This window comes from Ursus arctos, unplaced genomic scaffold (genome assembly GCF_023065955.2).
Source record: "Ursus arctos isolate Adak ecotype North America unplaced genomic scaffold, UrsArc2.0 scaffold_16, whole genome shotgun sequence".
Taxonomy (NCBI): Eukaryota; Metazoa; Chordata; class Mammalia; order Carnivora; family Ursidae; genus Ursus; species Ursus arctos.
The window spans coordinates 26,821,743-26,842,232 of NW_026622830.1; the positions used below are offsets into that span (position 1 = coordinate 26,821,743).

Here is a 20,490-nt window from a genome sequence, read left to right on the forward strand (position 1 = left end):
CTCAGACCTCAGAAGTCAGAGACTGAGCTATGGGTCAGCCAGGCAGTCCCCCTCCCAGGGATACAGTTGAGGGAACACGGAGAGTGACATCGGAGGTTGTTCGTAACATCAACACTGGAAAGCTCAAACGTCCATGAACAGGAGAATGACTAGGAGATGGTGGTATTCAGACCCTGGAATGCCGCATAGCGATGAAAAGAATGAGTCAGACCTACACGGAATTTATTCATCCAACCAGTATTTATTGACCACTTACTATGTTTTGGGCGGTGGGCCCACAGCGATAAGACAGATCCAGTCTTGCCTGGAGAATGTTTTCTAGCTGGTGAGACAGACAGAAACAGACACAGAAGATAATTTCAGAGAATGTGATAAATGCCACAAAGAAAGTAAAGCTGAGTAAGGTGGCAGAATGATGGGGGACGGGGACTGTTTTACGGAATGGTCAGGGGAGGCCCCTCTGAGAAAGTGACCAGAACGAGGGTGACTCTGGGAGAAGAGCAAAGACAATTAAGGGGGTGAGTGGCAAATAATGAGGTGAATGGCACAGTGCTGGGGTAGAAATGCAATCTGCAAAATAATGTAAAAAGGAAAAGCCTGCTTTACTTATACTTTACACACTACACTACTACAAAGGTCTGGAAGGGTATATGCCAGAGTCATGAAGGCAACTGTCCCCAAAGTGGGGAGGGCAAAGGGACCACCGGGACTAGGACTCACAGTGCGGTTCAGCTTGCCTCTCCTATTTTAATTTTTAATTATTTAGAATTTTAATGTCTTGGGGCGCCTGGGTGGCACAGCGGTTAAGCGTCTGCCTTCGGCTCAGGGCGTGATCCCGGCGTTCCGGGATCGAGCCCCATGTCAGGCTCTTCCGCTATGAGCCTGCTTCTTCCTCTCCCACTCCCCCTGATTGTGTTCCCTCTCTCGCTGGCTGTCTCTATCTCTGTCGAATAAATAAATAAAATCTTTAAAAAAAAAAAAAGAATTTTAATGTCTTAATGTTTAAAAGGTGAATTACGCACATCTAACTTGTGAAATTAAAAACCATTTTAAATCTTCCGTGGTGACTGGGGGTGGGTTCCAGGGCAGCGAGGGTCCTAAGGGGTCCCTACACACTTTCACTGGACCCAAGTTCTTGCCTGGGGAGGGGACACACACTTAGACTGGGGAGCCCAGAAGAGGCACGTGGCTCAGCCTGAAGTATCCAGAAGTTTCTTCCAAGAGGCACCACCTTCGCTGAGCTTGAGACATCTGGCTCAGCACTCCCCAGTGTAGACTAGAGGAGAGGCCATGATGTGTGTAAGACCACAGAGCAGGAGTGGACAGTGTAAATAGAACCTGAAACTCCCAGCCAGGTCTCCCCAGCCTGAAGCAGTTGGCTTCTCTGGGCACCTGACGCACCTCCCTCCCAGCCAGGCCCCTCCCTCCACACTCTTCCCACAGAACTTGCTCTGCCGGCTAGAGGCCCCGCCCTGCTCTGGCAGGCCAGAACGCAGCGCCACCTGCTGGCGCAAGAGAAAAATGCAGCCCTCGGCCTTCACTGAGAGCACCCAGCCGGTTTCAAAACCCAGCTCCTCTTCCGTGGGAAGAAATCAGAGAGGGAGACAAACCATGAGAGACTCTGAACTCTAGGAAACAAACAGGTTGCCAGAGGGGAGGTGGGTGGGAGGATGGGGTAACTGGGTGATGGGCATTAAGGGCACTTGATGTGATGAGCACTGGGTGCTGTGTGCAACTGACGAATAACTGCACTCTGCATCTGAAACTAATGATGTACTCTATGTTGGCGAATTGAATTTAAATGAAAAAACAAAACAAAAAAAAAGAATGACCAGTCCCTCCCACTTCAAGCCTGCTCCACGACGGCCGCCCAGTGTCTAGACACAGGGCCCCTAGCGCTGCCTGCTTGGGTTTTACCTGCAAGAAGGAAAAGCTTTTTCATTAAGGGCATTCTGGTACCCGAGAGCAGTGGGGTCAGGAGGAGGTGATGACTCACATGAACCAGTGGCATCTCATGATAGCAGTTTACAAAACCCGCCCTCAGCTTACTGACCCTTGGTACAAATCTCAAGGGTAGACGGTCCATTTGACAGCTTGGAATAAACCTCCAGGGAGGGGCTTGTCCAATGCCCTACGGTGAATCGATGCACAGCTAATCCCATAACATGGGCTCCTGGGACTCAGCCCAATGTGGGTGGAGGGGGTGTCACCATATTCGAAAATCATTGTCTCAGCCTGGATCGGTGGTCTCAGCTTGTGGTTCCTGAACAGCAGCAGCAGCAGCACCAGGAACTTAGAAGAGCAAATCCGCAGGCCTCACTCCAGACCTGCTAAGTCAGGGCCCAGCAATCTGTGTTTTAGCAAACCCATCTGAGAACCTAAACCGGCAGTGCAGAGCAATTACACCCCCTCATTTTTATTAAATAAGCTTTTATTTGGGAATGATTTTTGACTTACAGAAAAGTTGCAAAAAGAGCAAAGAGCTCCCCTATATGCTGCACCCAGCCTGTCCCACCATCACCTGACATTTTACATGTACATTTGTCAAAACTAAGAGACTGACACTGGTATGTTATTATTAAGTAAAACCCAGACCTTATTCAGATCCCTAGTTTTTCCACCAATGTCCTTTTTTGGTTCCAGGATATTACACTGCATTTAGGACCGCATTCATTTTACATTTAAATTGGTCACCTCAGTCACCTTTCTCTGGGACAGAGAGAATGGGTGGGAAAGCTGCTGTCTTGGTTACTGAGCTGGGGAAACTGAGGCTTGAAAACACCCAGGGACCAAGTTCCCTTAGCAGAACAGTGACAGCAAGGCCTGCCTCACTCTGCACTCTTCCTGCCCCTCTTCCCTTCACCCAGGACTCTTGTTTTCAGAAGCCCCTTTGGAATGTCCCATCTGGCCTACCCCCATCCCATCATGCAGACCATGACAGATGCCCCTAGCAGAGCAGGCCCAGCGCTGGGAGAGAGCCACCTGCCCCATCACCTCTTCCCCTAGATTTCAGGGCCAGGACAATGTCTTAGTGACTTCAGCTCAGTCAGATCAAGGCCCTGTGCAAAAAAGAAACAGTTATTTGCCTAAATGCAACCATTTGTGGTTGATGAAAAATGTCACCAATTCTTTGCAGTTTCTCCCAGGAAGAGGTGTAGTCTGTTTTGCCACCCCTTGAACCCAGGCCAGCCGTATGAGTTGCTCTGACCAAAAGAACTTTGCGGAAGAGATGTTGTACCAATTCTGGGCCTAGGACTCAAGAAGTCTTGCAGCTCTACTTTCAGTCTCATGACACTCTGAAGCCATGTCAGTAAGCCTGAGCTACCCTGCTGGAGAGACCGCATGGACAAGGACCAAGTCACCCAGCCGTCGGCCTGCCGAACGCCAGACAAGTGAGTAGGGCCATCTTAGACCATCCAGCCCTCTCCGAGGCAATAGTGACTAGTGACTGCATGTACCCTTTGGAGTGACTTGGGGCAAGACCAGCAGAACTGTCCCCATGTGCCCAGCCCAAATTGCAAACCTGCGGAACTGTAGGCAAATGAACGATGTGCTTTCAGCTGTCAAGTTGGGGGACCATCCGTTACACAGCAAAGACTAACTGATACACAATTCCTGATTTCTCTCCTGGTAATGGGATTCCGGTTTTATTTCAGGAAGTGGTGTGCCAGTCCCAGGAGATGTGATATGAGTGGCCTACTAATTATAACAATTGTGTTCCCTGCCATCTTAGTTTTCTAAGCAGCTGGGGGTGGCAACGATAGCTGGTTTGGGCCAAAGAGCCCTAAGTAGAAATATGCAGGGGGACAGAACAGGAAACAGGCATCTGAAAAAGGTCTGACTTCAAGATAGAAGTCGACAGCTGGCTTGGCCCTTCCTCCTCCCCCACACCTTTCTTCCTTGAACACAGCCACGATTCCTGGAGGTACAGTAGCCACCTTTGACCATGAAGTTACAAGCAATGAGGGAAAGGCCAAAAGGAATCAGAGATGCGAGCCCTACCTTCGCCGGGGGGCTGCACCAATACCACCTGTCTCCAGAATTCACGCTACGTGGACAGACTTCTTGTTGTTTAAGCCACTGTAAGCCAGGCTTTCCTTTACTTGCAGGTGAATGCGTTCCACATAATGGAAAATACACAAACAAAAATGTAGAAAGAGACTTGTCCTTGGGAATCTGGAGCCAGGAACAGGTGGCTCTCCAAATCCATCTCCTTTTCCATTTCATTCTCTCAAGAACACCTCAAGAGCAAAGACACGCCGCCATGTCCGCAGCAGTGGGATCTGGGGCTCCCCCATTGTTCAGTAAGGAGTCCACGGTCTTGCAGCTAGCGGAACAGGTGCTCAGAGTCAGACCTCCCCCTAGGCACAGAGAATGCGCCCCTGATCGCTTTCTGCACGGCCCAGCCCCCTGGAGGCCAGGCGTGTCTTCTGGGCTCTTGGGAGTGTTGGGAGGCACCGAGGCTGCTATTGTAAGTCTGGCGTGGAGGCGCCGAGGTACACCCTGAGGTCCGACAGGGTGGACTGGACAAGCTTGGCAGGGATGGTCTCTCGCTGCAGCTGCTGGTACGCCGCATAGCGGTGGCAGCCCCCAAAGGAGTAGAAGTAGTCACCACCCTGGGCCCCTTTGATCCAGAGGACGTCAATAGGGGGGACGCTGTCTGGATCCTCCTGGAGAAGAGGGCACAGCGTCAGCGAGCATGGCACAAGGCCTGGCAGCCGGCGGCGCAGACTGCTAACCTGCGCTGAGCTCCCACAGGGAACTCACGCTGGCTCACGCTGGCCTGTGAGAGACAACTGTTAAAGCTTCAGGAATTTTGTGAGCCGGTTGTCATCGACTTGGTGGCTTGAAAATCAGCCACGGTGATCTACATCGGGGAAATGAGCAGATGCTACAAATCGGGCTTTTCCCCTAGAGACCAGGCTGTTCAACATGTATCCGTTTATTATACCACATACACACTGTCGGTCTGGCCCTGTTCTGGGCTCTGGGGATCAAGTACAGCCAGACTGTGACAGGCACAGCCCCTGCCTTCACGGGACCCCGGTCCGGCGGGCCAGATGGAACGCAAAGTGAGAGCTGGAGTGATCTGTGCTATGAGGACAGTAACACACGTTACAGGCCAGGGCTGGGCGTCCACGAGGCCTCTCTGAGGTGACAAAGGAGCAGAGACTGAACACAGAGGAGTCGGCTTGGGAAGAGAGACAGGTAGAATGGTTCAGTCAGAGCCTCACTACCTAGGTTCAAATCTCCACTCTGCTACGTAACTGCGATCTTGGACAGTTGATCTCTGTGCCTCAGCTGTCCCGTCTATCGACTAGGGATGAAGACAAGAGACCCACCTCATAGAGCTGTTGATGATTTGATGACCCTTCTAGAAAGTGGTCATGAGACAGCAGCCTTGGTGGAGTGGACAGAGGGGAAACCGAGGTGAGGCCTTAGCAGGCATCCAGCGGAAGATGCTGGTCTGGATGAGAACGTGGGTGGGACCGGGAGAGGCAGACAGGTTTGTGACATGGGGGCAGCTCTGAGGAGACTGGCAGAAGGGCTGAACGTGAGGAGAAGGGAAAGAAGAGAATCTAGGTTGACTTCCTGTTAGGGGCCTGAGTAGCCAGCTGCAGAGTGGGTGGTCCTCTAAGTAGGGAAAGCCTGAGGCAGGGTGGGGTAGGGGGGTGGAGCATAGTGGGGAGACCACATTAGGTGTGAGCTGCCTAGAAGGCCTCCCGCCACTGGCCCACGGGTTCTCTTTTATTATGCTTATTTGATGGATTCATTTATCCATTTATTCCAGAAATGATTAGTAAGCAGTAAGGCCCAGCAGTGACACGTGGGGGCTCTGGAACCCCAAAAACCTGAACCTGAATGTCAGCCCCCCCACCGAGCTGCTGGGGGACCTGGAGCAAATGGCCTCAGTTCCTCATCTGTAAAATGGGAGTGGCTGCTCTATGGGGCTACAGGTGAAGAGTCACAGAGCTGACGCATGTGAGGTGCCGAGCACAGCCTGTCTGGCAGTGGGGCACGAATGAGGGGCAGGATGCTGGACAGGCCTTGTGCTGGGCACCGGGGCGGGGTCACGGCCTCCAACAATGTCCACGTCCTAATCTCTGGAGCCTGTGAAGGCAAAGGGGACTTTGCAGATGGAATGAAGTTAAGGATCCTGAGATGGAGAGATTATTCTGGGTTATCCAGATGGGTTGAATGTAATCACTGGCGTCCTTGAAAGTAGAAAAGGCAAAGGAAGAGGTCTGATGTTGCTGGCTTTGAAGATGGGGGAAAGAAGCCACGAGCCAAAGAATGTGGGTGGCCCTCTAGAAGCTGGGAAAGGCAAGGAAAGGGATTCTCCCCAAGAGCCTCCAGAAGGAATGCGGCCCTGCTGACACCTTGATTTTAGCCCACTGAGACCCCATTTTGGACTTCTGAACTATGGAACTATGAAATAATAAACTTGTATTGTTTTAAGCCACTAGTTCCTGGTAATTTGTTACAGTTGCCGTAGGAAATGAATACAGACGGTAAGCAAAGACAGGCTTGGTTCTTGCCCTCACAGAGCATATGGTTCTAGCATGGAAGACAGGTGTCTAAACAGGCCATTAAAACCCAGTGGGGGGGGGGGGGGCGCCTGGGTGGCACAGCGGTTAAGCATCTGCCTTCGGCTCAGGGCGTGATCCCGGCGTTACAGGATCGAGCCCCACGTCAGGCTCCTCCACTGGGAGCCTGCTTCTTCCTCTCCCACTCCCCCTGCTTGTGTTCCCTCTCTCGCTGGCTGTCTCTATCTCTGTTAAATAAATAAATAAAATCTTTAAAAACAAAACAAAACAAAAAAAACCCAGTGGGATCAAAGCTATGCTGGTGAACATGCAGGTGTCTGGGGGCCCACAGGAGGCCACTAACCCAGTAGGGGGCATCAGGGAAGACACTGACACTGGGACAGTAAAACCAAGAAGGAGTTAGAAACAGTAAAGAAGAGATGGAAGAGTTCCCGGCAGGGGGAGAAGAAGCCTGTGCAAAGGCCCAGGGGTGGGAGAGCGCATCCATGGCTAGATCCTCCACAGCCGGGCACCATGCTAGTGTTGAGCAAACAGCCAGGATATGACCAAAGTCCCTGCTCATGTGCAGTTGTCCTGAGGTGGGGCAGACAATAGAACACAAACAAATGTATAATGTAAGTCAGGTGGACAGAAGTGCTTTATGGAGAAATACCTCGGGTTAAGGGGGAAATCTTGAGAGGCCAGGGCAGTGTTAGCAAGGGCAGAGAGGGGGCAGAGGCCTGAACCGAGAGAGGGAGCAGGCCTTGTGGCTATCTGGGGAAGCAGTTCCTGGTAAAAGGCACAGTGGTACAAACTCTAAGGTTGAATGCCATACTGGGGAGCTGTAGAGGGGTCTGGTGGGGACTTGGAGTCTCACGGGGTCACCTTCCAAGGGTCCAATGGGAAAAGGTGACACGATGCCACGCAGGCCTAACCTGACACACATGTTCCCTTCGCCTCAGAAAGTTCCTGCCAGGATCACTTCCCCATTCATCAACACCCTCCCTCAGTGATGGGGCTGACCCCTGTCCTCTCCCAGATCCAGTTCAACCAAGGGGCTCCCAGCAGACATCACATGTCCAGTCCCACTGCCACTGACTGTGACAGCCAGAAATGACAGCATGGCTTAACTCCAGAGTGTGGTGGCCAAGCCGCTGGGCCCTGGAGCCAGTCTGCGCCACTTTCAAAGTGCCTGACCTTGGACAAGTTATTTGCAAAAAAAAAAAAAAAGTCCTCCTGTGCCTCAGTTTCCTCGTCTGTAAAAGAGGACAGTAGTAGCAGCTACCTCACAGGGTTGGCATGAAGCTTAGGCACTTGAAACAGCTCCTGGGCACTGCAAGTGCTATCTTTATAAACAGAGTTCGAGATCGGTATTTTAATTATCTCCTCCAGTCTCCTGCTTGCTCAAGCGAGGAAACAGAGGCCCAGAGAGGCCCAGCCCCTTGCTCAAGGTCACACAGCAAACAGTCGGCTCCAGCGGAGCGCCTGGAACCGGTCCCGTCTCGCGTCCAGTGTGACCCCCCCCCCCCCAAGAAGCCCTCCCTCCGGCCCGCCTCCCCGAGCCTCACCCGGATCGTGTCCACGAGGCTCTGCACCTTGGCCGGGTTCAGCACAGACGGCAGTGGCCGGATGAGGACGCTCAGCGGCACGTTGTGCACCGCGGCGATGCAGCCCGAGTGGATGCTGCCACCCTGCGCGCCGCCGCTCGGCCCGGATCCCCCAGGCGCCCCCCGGCCGACCCCAGCCCCGGCCCTGCCCAGTGCTCCTCCCGCACGCATCCCCATGGCTCCACCGCCGCCCGCTGCCGCCGCCGCCGCCGCACCGCCCGCGAGCTTTAACCCCGGCCGGGCCGTACCACTCCGCGCAGGCGGCGGGGGCGGCCGGCGGGGCGAGCGCGTGTCTCCCCCGCCCGGAAGTGGTCCGGCCCCGCGCGCCCCGCTGGCTGCGCGCGGCGCCGGCGCCGGACTCGGGCCGTCCACCGGGGGGCGCCCCGCAGCCTCCCCTCCGCCGCACCGCGTCCCGGAGTGGAAGCGCCCGGGCGGGCTGACTCAGGGTGAGTCTGCAGGTCGTGGGGCGGGAGGGGCGCGGCTGACGCAGAGGCCCGGGTGACTCAGGCCCGCGGCGGGGGCGGGGCGGGGACGAGGGGGGCGGCCGGACCTGCCGAGCGAGGATGAGTCGGCAAAACCCGCTGTGCTCGGCTTCCCGGGCCGGAGCCGTAGCCCGAATGGCCAAGGAGGTGATACTAATACCGACAAGAGTAAAACTAGGAATCTGGTGCTGTCAGGCGCTGTTCGGAACACTTCGCATGTATATTAACTTATTTCAGTCTCCAAACAACCCCGCAAGAGAAGTGTGATTATTATTCCCTTTTTACAGATGAGAAGACTGAGGCACAGCGAGCTTTAAGTGATTCGCCCAAGGTCACGGAGCTAGTAAGTGACTGAGCCAGGCAGGGTTCAAATCCAGGCTGTCTCACTCCAGAGTACAGTCTGTACCTCTCTGCAGGCTGCCTGTGTTCAGCCAAAGTAACTGTCACAAGGAGCGTTCTGGAATGCTGCTGACAATGTGTGGGCACTGCCCTAAACATGCACACTGTCTCCTCGCATCCTCATAGCACCACTAAGACGTAGATGTTAGGGACAGAATTATTGAACTGCTTGTGCAAGGCAGGGCAGCTGAAAATGAAAGTCGTCTGAGCCTATAGCCCAGGACCACTTAACCCCCAACACCTGCTTACAGATGTGGACCCTGAGGGTGCAGAGGGGGTGGGGTGGGGTGGTGGTGGGGGTGGTGATGACTTGGGTCCAGACATGCTGAGTGCCAGCCCCACTCTCTCTCATTCAAAGTCCTCTGTCCTCTGAGGCCGAGGTTCAGCACCCAGCGTCCTCTGGGGCCGGGGGCACATAGGCAGAGGCTCCTAGTTTAAATTCCAGGTGTTTATCAGCACCAATGGCAACATTAGGACTTTGGCACAGATTTGCCTGGGTTTGGATCCCACTTGGCCACTTCCTAGCTGTGTGGTGTCAGGCAAGTTGCTTAACCTCTCTGAGCCTCAATGTTCTCTTCTGTTAAAATGGTTATGGGAAGACTGTGGGAACATTTCGAGATAATGTCTGATGGAGGGCAGAGTGGGGGGCAAATCAGTGTTTCCACAGCAGTAACCAAGGAAAGTGACTGGTTTTATCACGAACACCCAGAATGCTGAAGGAGAGGCCCTATTTGACTGAGAGCATCAGGACCAGCTCCCTGGGGCAGAGGCATTCGAACTGGAAAGTGGCTTGGTCCTGGGGAGGGAGAGGGAAGAAGCAGGTGTAGGCTTTGCAGTCACTTGAGTGGCGTGGATTGGAATCCTGGCTCCGCCACCTACTAAGTCATGTGACTTGAGGGTATGTGTGTGTTTGCTGGGGGCGGGGGGTAACTCACCTTCTTCTCTTGCCTCAGTTTCTTCTCTGGATTGCCAGGGAGAGTAAATGAGAGTAACACATGAAGTGTTTAGAAAGCTCTTGGCACAAGCAGTATTGAGTGGAGGGTAGACTTGAAGGACATTCCAGCCACAGGCACAGCTCGAGCAAAAGCGGGGAGGTTGGCCAGTCTCAGACCTGGTTGAACGCAGGCATATCTCGTAAATACAGGCTTATCGGGTTTGGTTGTCCTCCTCTTCACGCTGGTTGGCATCTGCATGGGGAATGCGTGTCACCCTGTTAGCTGGAGAAAACCAGAGACAGGACCCACTGTGGGGAGGAGAGGCTGCTGCATGGGCTAGTTACTGACACTCTCCGTACCTGAACTCGTTACCCTTTCCGATGAGTAACACTGCCCGTCACTCAAAGTTCTCATGGGTATGAATTGTGAGGGTTCACTTACGTGCTCCGCGTGTTGCATAATGCCCCATTTTGCCATTGTAGGCAGCAGGTTCTTAGCTTTTCATCCTCTGTGTTCTGGTTTTTAATCCTCCTGCTTGCCCCCCTGCAGTCCCAAGATGGCTGCTGTAGCACCAAGCATCACATCACTATACAACAACTTTCAAAGGCAGAACTTAGGACATCCATTTGTGCTTCTTTTTAAGAGTGAAGAAAGCTCTACTAACCATTCCTTACCCCTCCACTGCCTGCCCATGAGCCCTTTCCTCATACCTCATTGGCAAGAATCCTATCGCACGTCTGTGCCCAAACCAATCCTTGGCAACGAGAGTGGAATTACCATGATTGGCTTAGCTTAACTGGCACTAACCTCTGGGCTCAGGAGGGTCTACTGTCCCCTGAAGTTCATGGCCCCTGACTGGGGAACAGAACTAGCAAGGTCTCAGGGCACCTGGCTCAGTCAGTTAAGCGTCCGACTCTTGATTTTGGCTCAGGTTATAATCTCAGGATCATGAGACCCAGTCCCACGTCAGACTCCATGCTCAGTGGGGAGTCTGCTTGGGATTCTCTTTCTCTCCCTCTGCCCCTCCCCCCATGCACATTCAGGCTCTCTCTCAAATAAATAAATAAATCTGAAAGAAAGAAAGAAAGAAAGAAAGAAAGAAAGAAAGAAAGAAAGAAAGAAAAAAAGAAAACTAGCAAGGCCCGGTAGCTATAACCTAGTTTTCCTGTGGGGAACCTTCTTTCCCCACTCTAAGAACTGGGGTGGTGGCAGGTGCCGTGGTAGGGTAGATGGAGGAGAGAGGATCTGACCAGATCTGCCCAATCAGCAATGCCATTATATTGGCCCATCTGTCCTTAAACCAATGAGATGGAGACAAGCCTCTTGTTGGAAGTAAGATGAAGGACCTTCCACTGGGGCCGACGGAAGCCCTGAACTGGAAGTTGGACAGGTTCTGGCATCTACACAATATCCTTGTGTGGACGCTGAGACCTGTGTGCGGGTAGTTTATTTGGGAAATGTTCTAGTTATTACCGTGCAAAACAAACCACTCCAGAACGTCGTGGCATGAGATAACCGCTTTACTATCCTCACAGAGTCTGTGGGTCAAGAATTCAGACAGGGCACCACAGGGACTGCTAGTCTCTTCTCCACAGTGTCTGGGCCATCATCCAGGTGACTCAAGAGTGGGGAGTGACTTGATGGCTGGGGCTGAAATCATCTGGAGGTGACTTCCATTACACATCTGTTGAATGGTACTGCCTGTCAGCTGGGACACCTACATGTGGCCTCTCCATGTGGCCTGGGCTTCCTCATAGCATGGCGGCTGGCTTCTAAGCATGAGTGTCCTAAGAGAACCTGACAGAAACTTCATGGCCTTTTCCAATCTAGTCTTGGAAGTCATATAGCATCATTTCTGCAGTGTTCTATTTGCGGGAGCTGTCACAAGTGTTCCCCCCGCCCCCCCCCCCCCCCGCCGGCTCAAGGGAAGGGGACAGAGACTCTGTCTCTTGATGGAAGGAATAGCAAGGTTCTAAAAGAGCTTGTGGGTGGGAGGTGTTGTTGTGGCCATCTTTGGAACACACATCTACTGGAGGAGGCGATGCCAGGAAGTACTGGGGAAGGGAGAAATGCCAATAAAGGGTACGCTGATGAGCAGGTTAACTTGGTGGGCAAGTGGGGCTCACTCCTGCTAGGGACTCTCTGAAGACGCTTTATGCATTATGCATCAGAACTGTCCCTCTGAGGGACGGGGGCTGGGTATTTGTTCACTGACTCCTGTCCCTCACTGGTTGAGGGTGGCCTGAGGATGTTACATTTTTGCCATTGCTGGCTGCTCTGTACTCACACGAGGCAAGCATCTGAGCACCCAGAGGATGAAGCTGCCGGCTTAGAGTATGACCTCAGCGGTGGTCCAAGGGAATTAGGGGCAAGACAGAGATAGATTCCTTTTCTGTCCAAACCAGCCAGAGTCTAGGTTTGTTGTCTGCAGCCAAAGTCTCTGACTACCTATTCTCCCCGTCCTGCTCCTAGGCTCTCTACTCCTCCCCTTCTCTTTCATTTTTGACCAAGAATCTCATACACCAGGCATTTGGGTCTACAGAGGACTTTTCTGAGTGTTTGGGAAGAGGAAAGGAGTTCTGTGCCATAAAAGGAATATTAAATTTTAGATTCCCCAACCCCTGAAGTGCTCTTGTCCATTTCTACGTCCAGGATCCTGCCATGCTGCTTGGTCACATTCTCTCTGTTTTCCTTTCCATCTTCTCTTTGTCACTTCTACCAACCCCTGAGTTTCCTGTTCTTATTTTAGGCAAAAAGTTTGCCTCTGTCTTCTGCAGCTTCCGTGCCTGCTGAAGAACCCCCATCTCCGTGGGGTCTTGAGAGAGCTTCACACCTCACCTGCTTCTCATAGTCCCGAGGCGGCTGCCGGCGCCAACCGGGGCAACCTCCTTCTTAGCTTATGTCTTAGTTCAGGTCGCTATACCGAAATATGATAGACTGGGGTGGCTTACACAATACACATGTATTTCCCACAGTCCTGGGGGCTGGAAGTCCGGGATCAAGGAGTGGTGAACCTCTTCCTAGTTCACGGACTGCTGTCTTCTTCTGTGTTCTCCTGTGGTGGAAGGGGTGAGGGAGCTCTCTGGGCTCTCTGCCTGTGGGGACCCTCATCACATTCATGAGCCTCCCACAAGCCCCACCTCCGCATGCCGTCACAGTGAGGATTAGGCTTCCACATATGAAATTTAGGGGGACACAAACTCAGTCCATAGCAGTTCACATCCAGAAGAGAGAGAGAGAGACCCCTCCCTCTCTCCAGCGATGATGGAATTAAAGCTTTTCTCTCTGGTCTGATTGGGCTAGCTTGAGTCAGGATTGATAATGTTCTTCAGGGACAGGCCATGTGTGAGCTGTTTAAGCATGGGTGCTGGAGCCTGTCACCCACTGGGATGACTGGGATTGGCCCAGAGGAGACCAGTCAGCCACACCCCTGAGGTCAGCCTCCTTTGAGCCACCCAGAGGGGCTCAGTGATGGGTGGATGTCTGACAGATGTAAGATTTGTTGATGAGGAGGGTGGGGGGTAAAAGCCTGGGTGTCAGTGTCCGGTCCTCTTGGCCCACCTTTGATTTCAACAGAAGTTGTGGTGGGAGGTTTTGTGTAAGCACTGCCAGCTTCTCGGCCCAAGCTCCCTGTGTCATCCACATTTTCCACCTCTGTGGGAGATTTGCTCATTCACAAGCACATCCTGGAGATGTTAGGGTGTTCGCTGATGGGGACAAGAGCTGGTAAGTAAAAACCAGTCTTCCATTGTCACAGGTGGACAATTGTGAGAGGTGTTCCAGACCATTTGGAACTTTCCAGACCCTTTTTAGAGACCAGCAGTACCCAGCCGTGTTGTTGCAGCAGTGAGCTCACTACCACCCCCTCTGTCTTGTTCTTCTTGCCTCCCACTCCTGGTTCCTGGAATCACCTCCCAGAGAAACTACATGCACTCAAGTCTCTGGCTCTGCTGCCAGGGGCGGGGGTGGGGAGGGGGCAAAACTAAGGCAAAGGGGCAATTTTATAGGTCATCCCCAGTAGTTCTACCCCTTGTCTGGGTTAACATTACACATCGCTTGCTGGATGTGTGACCTGGGGCCAGTCACCTATCTGTACCTCAGTTTCCCAACCTGCAAAATGGCCATAATAACGACACCTAATTCGTAGGGTTGTGGAAGAATGAAAAGAGATGATGTAGGTAAAGTCCTTAGAACAGTGCCCAACCCACTGTAAGTGCTCAATAAATATGAGCTGTTTGATTACATTTTGAATTAATAATAGATCTTGAAGGTCTCTCCGTACTTGCACTTCCAGACTCGACTCAGTGTATTAGCCAAGATTCTTGTTTGCAAGTGAGGAAAGCCAGTGTGAATTAGCTTAATGAAAGTGGGGACCTTTGGCTCCCTTGACAGTGGGGTGAAGCTGGGCCTTCGGGAAAAGTGGGTTCAGAGACTTTGTCTCTCACTTGGCAGAGGGATTACCTCTGCATGACAGGAACGTGGCTTTCAGTGGAGACTGTTTGGCTATTACCAAGAGAAGCCTGACGAGAGAGGTTTAAAGCACACTAAAGCATAACCTTTTGTGGAAAAGAGTCTGGAAAGAGGAAATCGGGCTGGGGTGACAGCTCCATGGTTGCAAGGGGCAAAGACCCTTTCTATCTGTCCACTCCATCCTTTTAGAGTCGAGCTTTTATTCTCAAAGTCACCTTCTGGGTAAGATTGAAGTGACAGCCTGAAAGGAGGTAGAGAAGTGGAAAGGCAAAAGAACATGACCCCCTCCTTTTTGGGGGACTGTCGCACAAGTCCCATATAACACTTTCCCTGGCATGTGTTTGATTAGAAGTTGGTCCCATGGCCACCTCTGGCCACAAGGGCGGCTGGGATATGTAGTCTTCATTCCGTGTGGCACTGTGCTCAGCTAAAATTGGAGCGCTCTTACTAAGGAGAGAGAGAAGGGATAATGATAAGTAGCTAGCTGGTCTTATGACTCAGAGAGACGGAGAGAGGAAATTTCCAAATTCTAGTCAGATGCCCACATTTGAACCAATCACTATGGCCATGAGGGACTGAGACTTTTTTTTCTTAAGGCGTAAGCCACCATTATTATAACTTAAATGTATGTAGTTCATTAAAAAATAATTATCATTCATCTGCTATCGGCTAGGCATTGTGCTAGACCTAGGGGACTTAGCGATGAGCAAAAAGACACTTCATTCTCAGTCTCATGAAGTTTATAGTCTAGCAGAGGAGAACGGAAAAGTGTACAGTGATGTAAGTGCTGTAAATGGGGGCATGGGGCCCCTGAGCAAGTGACGACGCAGCTGGGAGATGAAGGATGGAAAAGGCATTAACTAGTAAGGATGGTAGTGATAGCGGGGTAGATGGCGTGCATTACTGGTGGAGACAACAGTTTATGCAAAGGCCCTGTGGCAGGAGAGAGCAAAATTGCTGAAAAGAGGCAGCTGGTCACATAGTTGAAGATTCAGCTGGAACAATGGAAAGCGCCACACCAGAGAAGGCTTTGAAAGTCACCCTAAGCACGTTCCACTCCCTCTCTCCCCCCCAGAGGAAGTCATTGAAGTGTTTTAAGCAGGGAAGTGGGGATGGTGGTGGTAGTGACAGGAGGATCAGATAGTGACAGCAGGATCAGAAAAGATCCTGCATTTTTGAAAAGAACCCTGTGAAGAGAGGAAGGGAGGTGGGGAGACGGAATGGATCCAGAGAGACCAGGGAGAAGGCCAGTCCAGGGAAGAGATGATGGTAACTATGGACTAGGGTGGGGACTGAGAACATGGAAAGTATCATTCACCAGAAGCTGGTGTTGGCCTGGATGCTAGGATGGGGAGACAGAGGTGGGAGAGATGACTTCTGGGTTTTTTGGCTACAAGACTGGATGGGTGCTGGTGGCATCCATGGAGGTGGGGGAACCCTGGGGGAGAAGCACATGGTCGCTTCAGACCTGGCTGGTCTGTGCTGTTGGGATATTGGAGTGGAGGTGGCCCGCGGGCAGATGCGGGTTTGCAGCTTGGAGAGGAGGCTGGAATTGGAAATGTAAATCTGCAAATCTGCCTGTGAGTGGAAATTGAAGCCATGGGTTTCACGAGAGTGCAGTGAGAGGAGGAAAGTCTAGGAGAACCTTGTGGAACACAGAGCACATACAAAAGGGAACGGGAACCGGGTTCCTTCCTTGGGTATAGGAACATGAGTCCGCCAAGTCGCTAGGTGGAGCAGCCAGGCAGGTATGAGGAGAACCAGAGTTAGTCTTGGAGGTCTTCCTTTGAGACAACTGTGAAAAGCAGCTTGGACTATTTGGCCAGTTGAGGTGCTGAGGGCTGCAGGAAAGGGTCCTGATTCAGCGGACTGAAACAAATAAAGTCCCTCATGTCACATGCCATGAAGTCCAGAGGCAGCACACTGAGTGGGCTTTAGGGCGGTTTTATCGTCACTCCCTGATGTCATCGGGGATGTGGGCTTTTTCCATCCCTCCACTTCGCTCTTCAGGGTGTGGGCATCAGGCTAAGGCTGGTTCCCTTCATGGTCACAAGACGATATGCTTCCCTGTTCACGTTCAGGGAGAAGAGAGACTTGGCTTCCTTTCTCTTAAAGGGGAGGGAGAAGCGAACTTTCCTGAAAGCTTACAGTGAACCTTTCCTTTGGCTTCACCGGCCAGAATTGAGTCATAGACCCATTTATCAGCCCACGGGGGAAGGGATGCCTCTTCCACCAGTCCAGACCACCCCTTAAGCTGATGTTCAGTTCCCCAATTGCATGGCTGCCAATCAAGGAGGGAAGGAAGGGAGATAGATAGTGGGTACCCAGCAGCCATTCCCACCTCCCTCTTGGGGGGCCTTCTGTATTGTATGTCACAGAGGTAAAACCTACATTTCTCAGACTTTCCTGCAGCAAGGATAATGACAGTGAATTGGGCTCAGCCAGTTCGATGCACTCCTGTGGAATTCGGGCGGTGGAAGTGGGCAGGCACCATTTTCTTAGTGCCTTGTCTCTGGCTGCTGGCAAGGTGGTCATGGAGCCCCAAGTTTTCTATAACGGTGTTCCAGTGTTGAGATGCCAGCACAGCGGGAGACAGGAGACAGTTTGAAAGGCAGTGGCAGGGGCCTCCTGTTTCGTGGGTCCCACAGATAGTGCGGTGTTCCTGAACACAGTTTTTCCTGCGAGCTGCCTGATGCCCCCTATCTGGTTTTGGAAGAGGTGGCAGCCCCCCCCCCCCCCGGGTGGGCCAGTTTTGTGGGGATGTTCTGAGGGGTCCAGCTGAGGGCTCGCCCCTTCAATCCTTCCAGCAATTTTGTCAGCAGCCAGTTCCCCACATTAAACACTTGCTGCTTTAAGGGGATTTAATACAGGGAATTAGATGTTTATAAAGTGTGGGCCTAGAGCGGGCTCTGCCCCCTGGATCTGAAGCAGATGTAGGTGACGCAACCTCAGGTCAGAAGCAGTGTGTAGCCACAGGGGACTGTGCGTGGCTGGCGAGGGGAGGCAACAGGTGCCTGGGCCCCTCAAAGCCCCGTGCACATTGCTCAGATTATAGCCGCCTGTCCAGGGGTATGTGAAGAGAAAAGCAAACAGGCACCAGGTTGAAGGTCTAAAAGGTGAGTATATTGCTCACAAAAGGAGGAATCCCAAAAGGTGGCCCCAGGGGAGATGGACTTCCAGCCTGCAGCCTGGCACCCAGCCCTCAAAGCACGGGGACCTCACCTCCCAGTGGGTCCATGCTGGGGGGTGGAGTTAAGTGGCATGGCGTGATGGTCCCCAGTGAGGTTTTTAGTAAGGCAAGGACCTATTTGTATTTTGAAAGGTCACCAAGGCACTGGCTAGGAGGATGGATTGGTGGTTCAACATCTTCCTGAACACTTTTGAAGACAGTCGTTCACTGGCTCTAGGGGCAGCTTACTGTTTTGGGACAACTTTGCCTGCTGAGCCAAAGTTGACCTTTTTGCTTGCATGTACTTGCTCAGGTGTGACCGATAGGGCTGGCCAGAAACTCTGTCAGAGCAGCAAGGGATGAAGTAGGGAAGAAATAGGAGTTGTAAACTGGCTGTCAAGGGACAAATCTGGCTCACGGTTTATTTGTTTGGCGGTATAGTGAACTTGAATTCTTTAAGGGGAGACACACTCTTTCCTGTTAGTCACAGGTTCCAACATTCCCTAATGTATTAAAGGAACTTGCTTCATTCATGCTGTTAATCTTGCTCTTAAAGTCTTGGAGTTTGCAACCCCAGTATTTGAGGAATATTTAGGACTGAGGATGCCTGGGACTCTGGATGTCAAAGGACATGCTCCCCCCACCCTCCCCACCCCCTGGAGCTTGGGACCCCTGGTGGCAGCTACAGGGTGGTCAGGCCAGAGGGAGGAAAATGGAGTAAAAAAAAATCTAGCTGCAGTCAACCAGATTAATATGAAACAAAGAAACAAGATTAATATGTTTAAAAAACGTAAAAAGGAAAAAAGAAAAAAAATCCAGCTGCCTCTCAGATGCTGCCCCTGCCCACACCCCTCCCCAATGACAAGGTCTCGAGGCACTGGTGAGTGGCCAAAGTCCCTTTAATATCCCTGAATTGCGTTACAAGTAATACTGCTGGAGGTGAGGAAGGGACGGGGGTCTGGGGTACGAGATGGGGGAGGAGTAGGAAGGGGGAGCGCCAAGCGCTCATACAAAATATGGCCAAAAGGCTTATTAGCATGCATGGAAAATTATTGCTGTCGGAAGTTCCTATTTACAGGGTCAACACCCTCCGTAATTGCTTCTGCGACCCCTCTCCCTCCCCCCATCCCTGCTGCCTCCCTTCCCCGGGCGGGCCTGGAGCTGAGAAGCCCTAGAGAAGTGCCCCTGCTCCAGCGGCCCCTCCAGTCTCCACCCTCCTTTGTGACTGGGGGGAGAGAGGGAGGGTCGGAGAGTCCAGGACTCCTTCCCCCATAGCTGGGCGCCTAGTGATGGGGCAGAGGCGTGTGCTTAATTAAAGCAGAGGGGGCCAGGGCCCGTGAGCGTGGAGGTGTGTGCTTCGGTCCTCGCCCGGGCATGCAAAAGCGCGGCGGGGGAGGTAGTGGCGGCCAACGGTGGGGCAGCTGGCAGCCCCGGCCCCTCTGCCCGGGAGAGTTGCATAGACGTGGCTGGGTGGGAGCGCTCCTCCCGGAGCAGAGCGGGCCGGAGGCCCCAGCGGGGTCCGGGGCTCAGTCGGTCCCTGGAACCTGGGGTCCCTTGAGAAGAGGAATAAACAGGAAACAAATCGAGGAGGCTCCTCTCTCCGGTCTCCCAGGAGTGGGAGTGGAAGGCTCAGGAGGGTGGGGACCTGCCCCATGACTGGACCTCCTCATACCCCTCACCCCCCAAATTGAGGGTCAGCAGGCTATCCCTCCCATTCTTGTGTCCCCTTCCCCAGCGAATTCAGGCTCTGATGAGGGTGAGGCTTCTCCCTCACTCCCCAAGAGGGGGTGTGTGTGGGGGGGGACAGCCTTCTATGGCCTTTGCTGTCCCTCTCCTTGCCTGGCTCCCTGACCTCCCAGTCCAGCTGGGGAAGCCAGACCATCCCTGGGTGAGGCCAAGAGATTAAATATAATAATAAATAGATAATAAATAAACAAATAAATAATTGGAGAGGCCCAGCCAGACAGGGGGAAGGGCATTTGTGAGGTGCCCCAGACTCCCTCCAACAAATAAGGAGGGGTACCTGTAGTCCTGGGGGTGGGGGAAAGTGCTCAGAGAATCTGGGGAGAGGGCAGCTGAAGGCTGGAAGCCCAGGGAGGGGCTGTCCTGGGGTGAGAGGAGGACTACGGTAGGGGGCAGGGCCTGAACTGCCCCTCAAGTCTGCCCCAGGTCAAGTGAACTCAAAGGGGTGAGAGTTGCTGGAGGGATGAGGGGGTCTGGAGAGAGTAGGGCGTGGGAGTGGTTGAGAAGGCCCCAGGACGGAAGAGAATAGGAAATGTATGTGAGCATAGTGTAGGGGGTTGTGAAGGGCTGGACCTAAGGCCGGGGGTACAGAGGGGATCAGGGACAGACTGGGGACTCCCAAGAGAGGTGAGGATTAGATCCCTAGATGGGCACACATACAGCAAGACTCGGCAGAGGCCAGAAGGACAGTCTGGGGTTGGAATGTGGCCTGGGAGCTGCAGGGCCTGCGTACCGGTGTGGACGGGAAACGAGGACAGGCGGGAGAGTCAAAGGTAGGTTTGGGCCTTTGACTGGGGTTCCAATAGAGGAATGGTAGGAGAGACTCAGCTAGAAGTGAGAGGAAAGGTCTGAAAGTTGGAAGGGGAGAGGTGCGGAGTCTGGGCGGGAGAAACATCCGGCTCTGTGGCCCGGGAGAGGTGCGGACCTGGTGCCTGAGTTGGGAGCCTTGAGGGCAGGGAGAGGGGGTCAAGGCCCGAGTCTCGGGACCTGAAAGGACGATGTGGTCGGGGTGCGCTGGGGAAGCCAGTGCCGGAGGTGAGTGGTGAGTCTGGGGGCGGGAGAGAAAAGTTCCGGCCTGGAAGCGGGGTCCCCACGAGGGGCGTGGTTAGGGAAACGCTGCTGGGGCGCGGAGAGAATGGAGGTGGAGGTGGGGGGCCC

The 20,490-nt window shown here is 53.0% G+C and overlaps 1 protein-coding gene and 1 long non-coding RNA gene across 3 annotated transcripts in view; one reads left to right on the plus strand and one right to left on the minus strand.

Moving 5' to 3' along the window:
- Positions 1 to 212: 212 nt before the first annotated feature.
- On the minus strand, positions 213 to 8,326 carry SRXN1 (sulfiredoxin 1). 2 transcript variants are annotated; one of them, XR_007190717.2, is made up of 3 exons: positions 8,096 to 8,326; positions 4,003 to 4,670; positions 213 to 322 (listed from the first exon to the last, which is right to left on the minus strand). XR_007190717.2 is itself a non-coding variant. In XM_026503204.4 (2 exons), the coding sequence occupies exons 1-2, from the start codon at positions 8,309 to 8,311 to the stop codon at positions 4,467 to 4,469; spliced, it is 420 nt and encodes a 139-aa protein (XP_026358989.2). In that variant the 5' UTR covers positions 8,312 to 8,326; the 3' UTR covers positions 2,414 to 4,466. The 2 variants fall into 2 exon arrangements, 1 of the variants encoding a protein (XP_026358989.2); XM_026503204.4 differs by lacking the exon at positions 213 to 322 and having other exon boundaries at positions 2,414 to 4,670.
- Positions 8,327 to 8,533: 207 nt separating this feature from the next.
- The window catches only part of LOC113258438 (uncharacterized), a 59,977-nt gene continuing 48,020 nt past the window's right edge, over positions 8,534 to 20,490 (plus strand). Inside the window, exon 1 of the long non-coding RNA XR_003317233.4 lies at positions 8,534 to 8,580. This is a non-coding gene — a long non-coding RNA (uncharacterized LOC113258438). The remainder of the gene's footprint in view (positions 8,581 to 20,490) is intronic.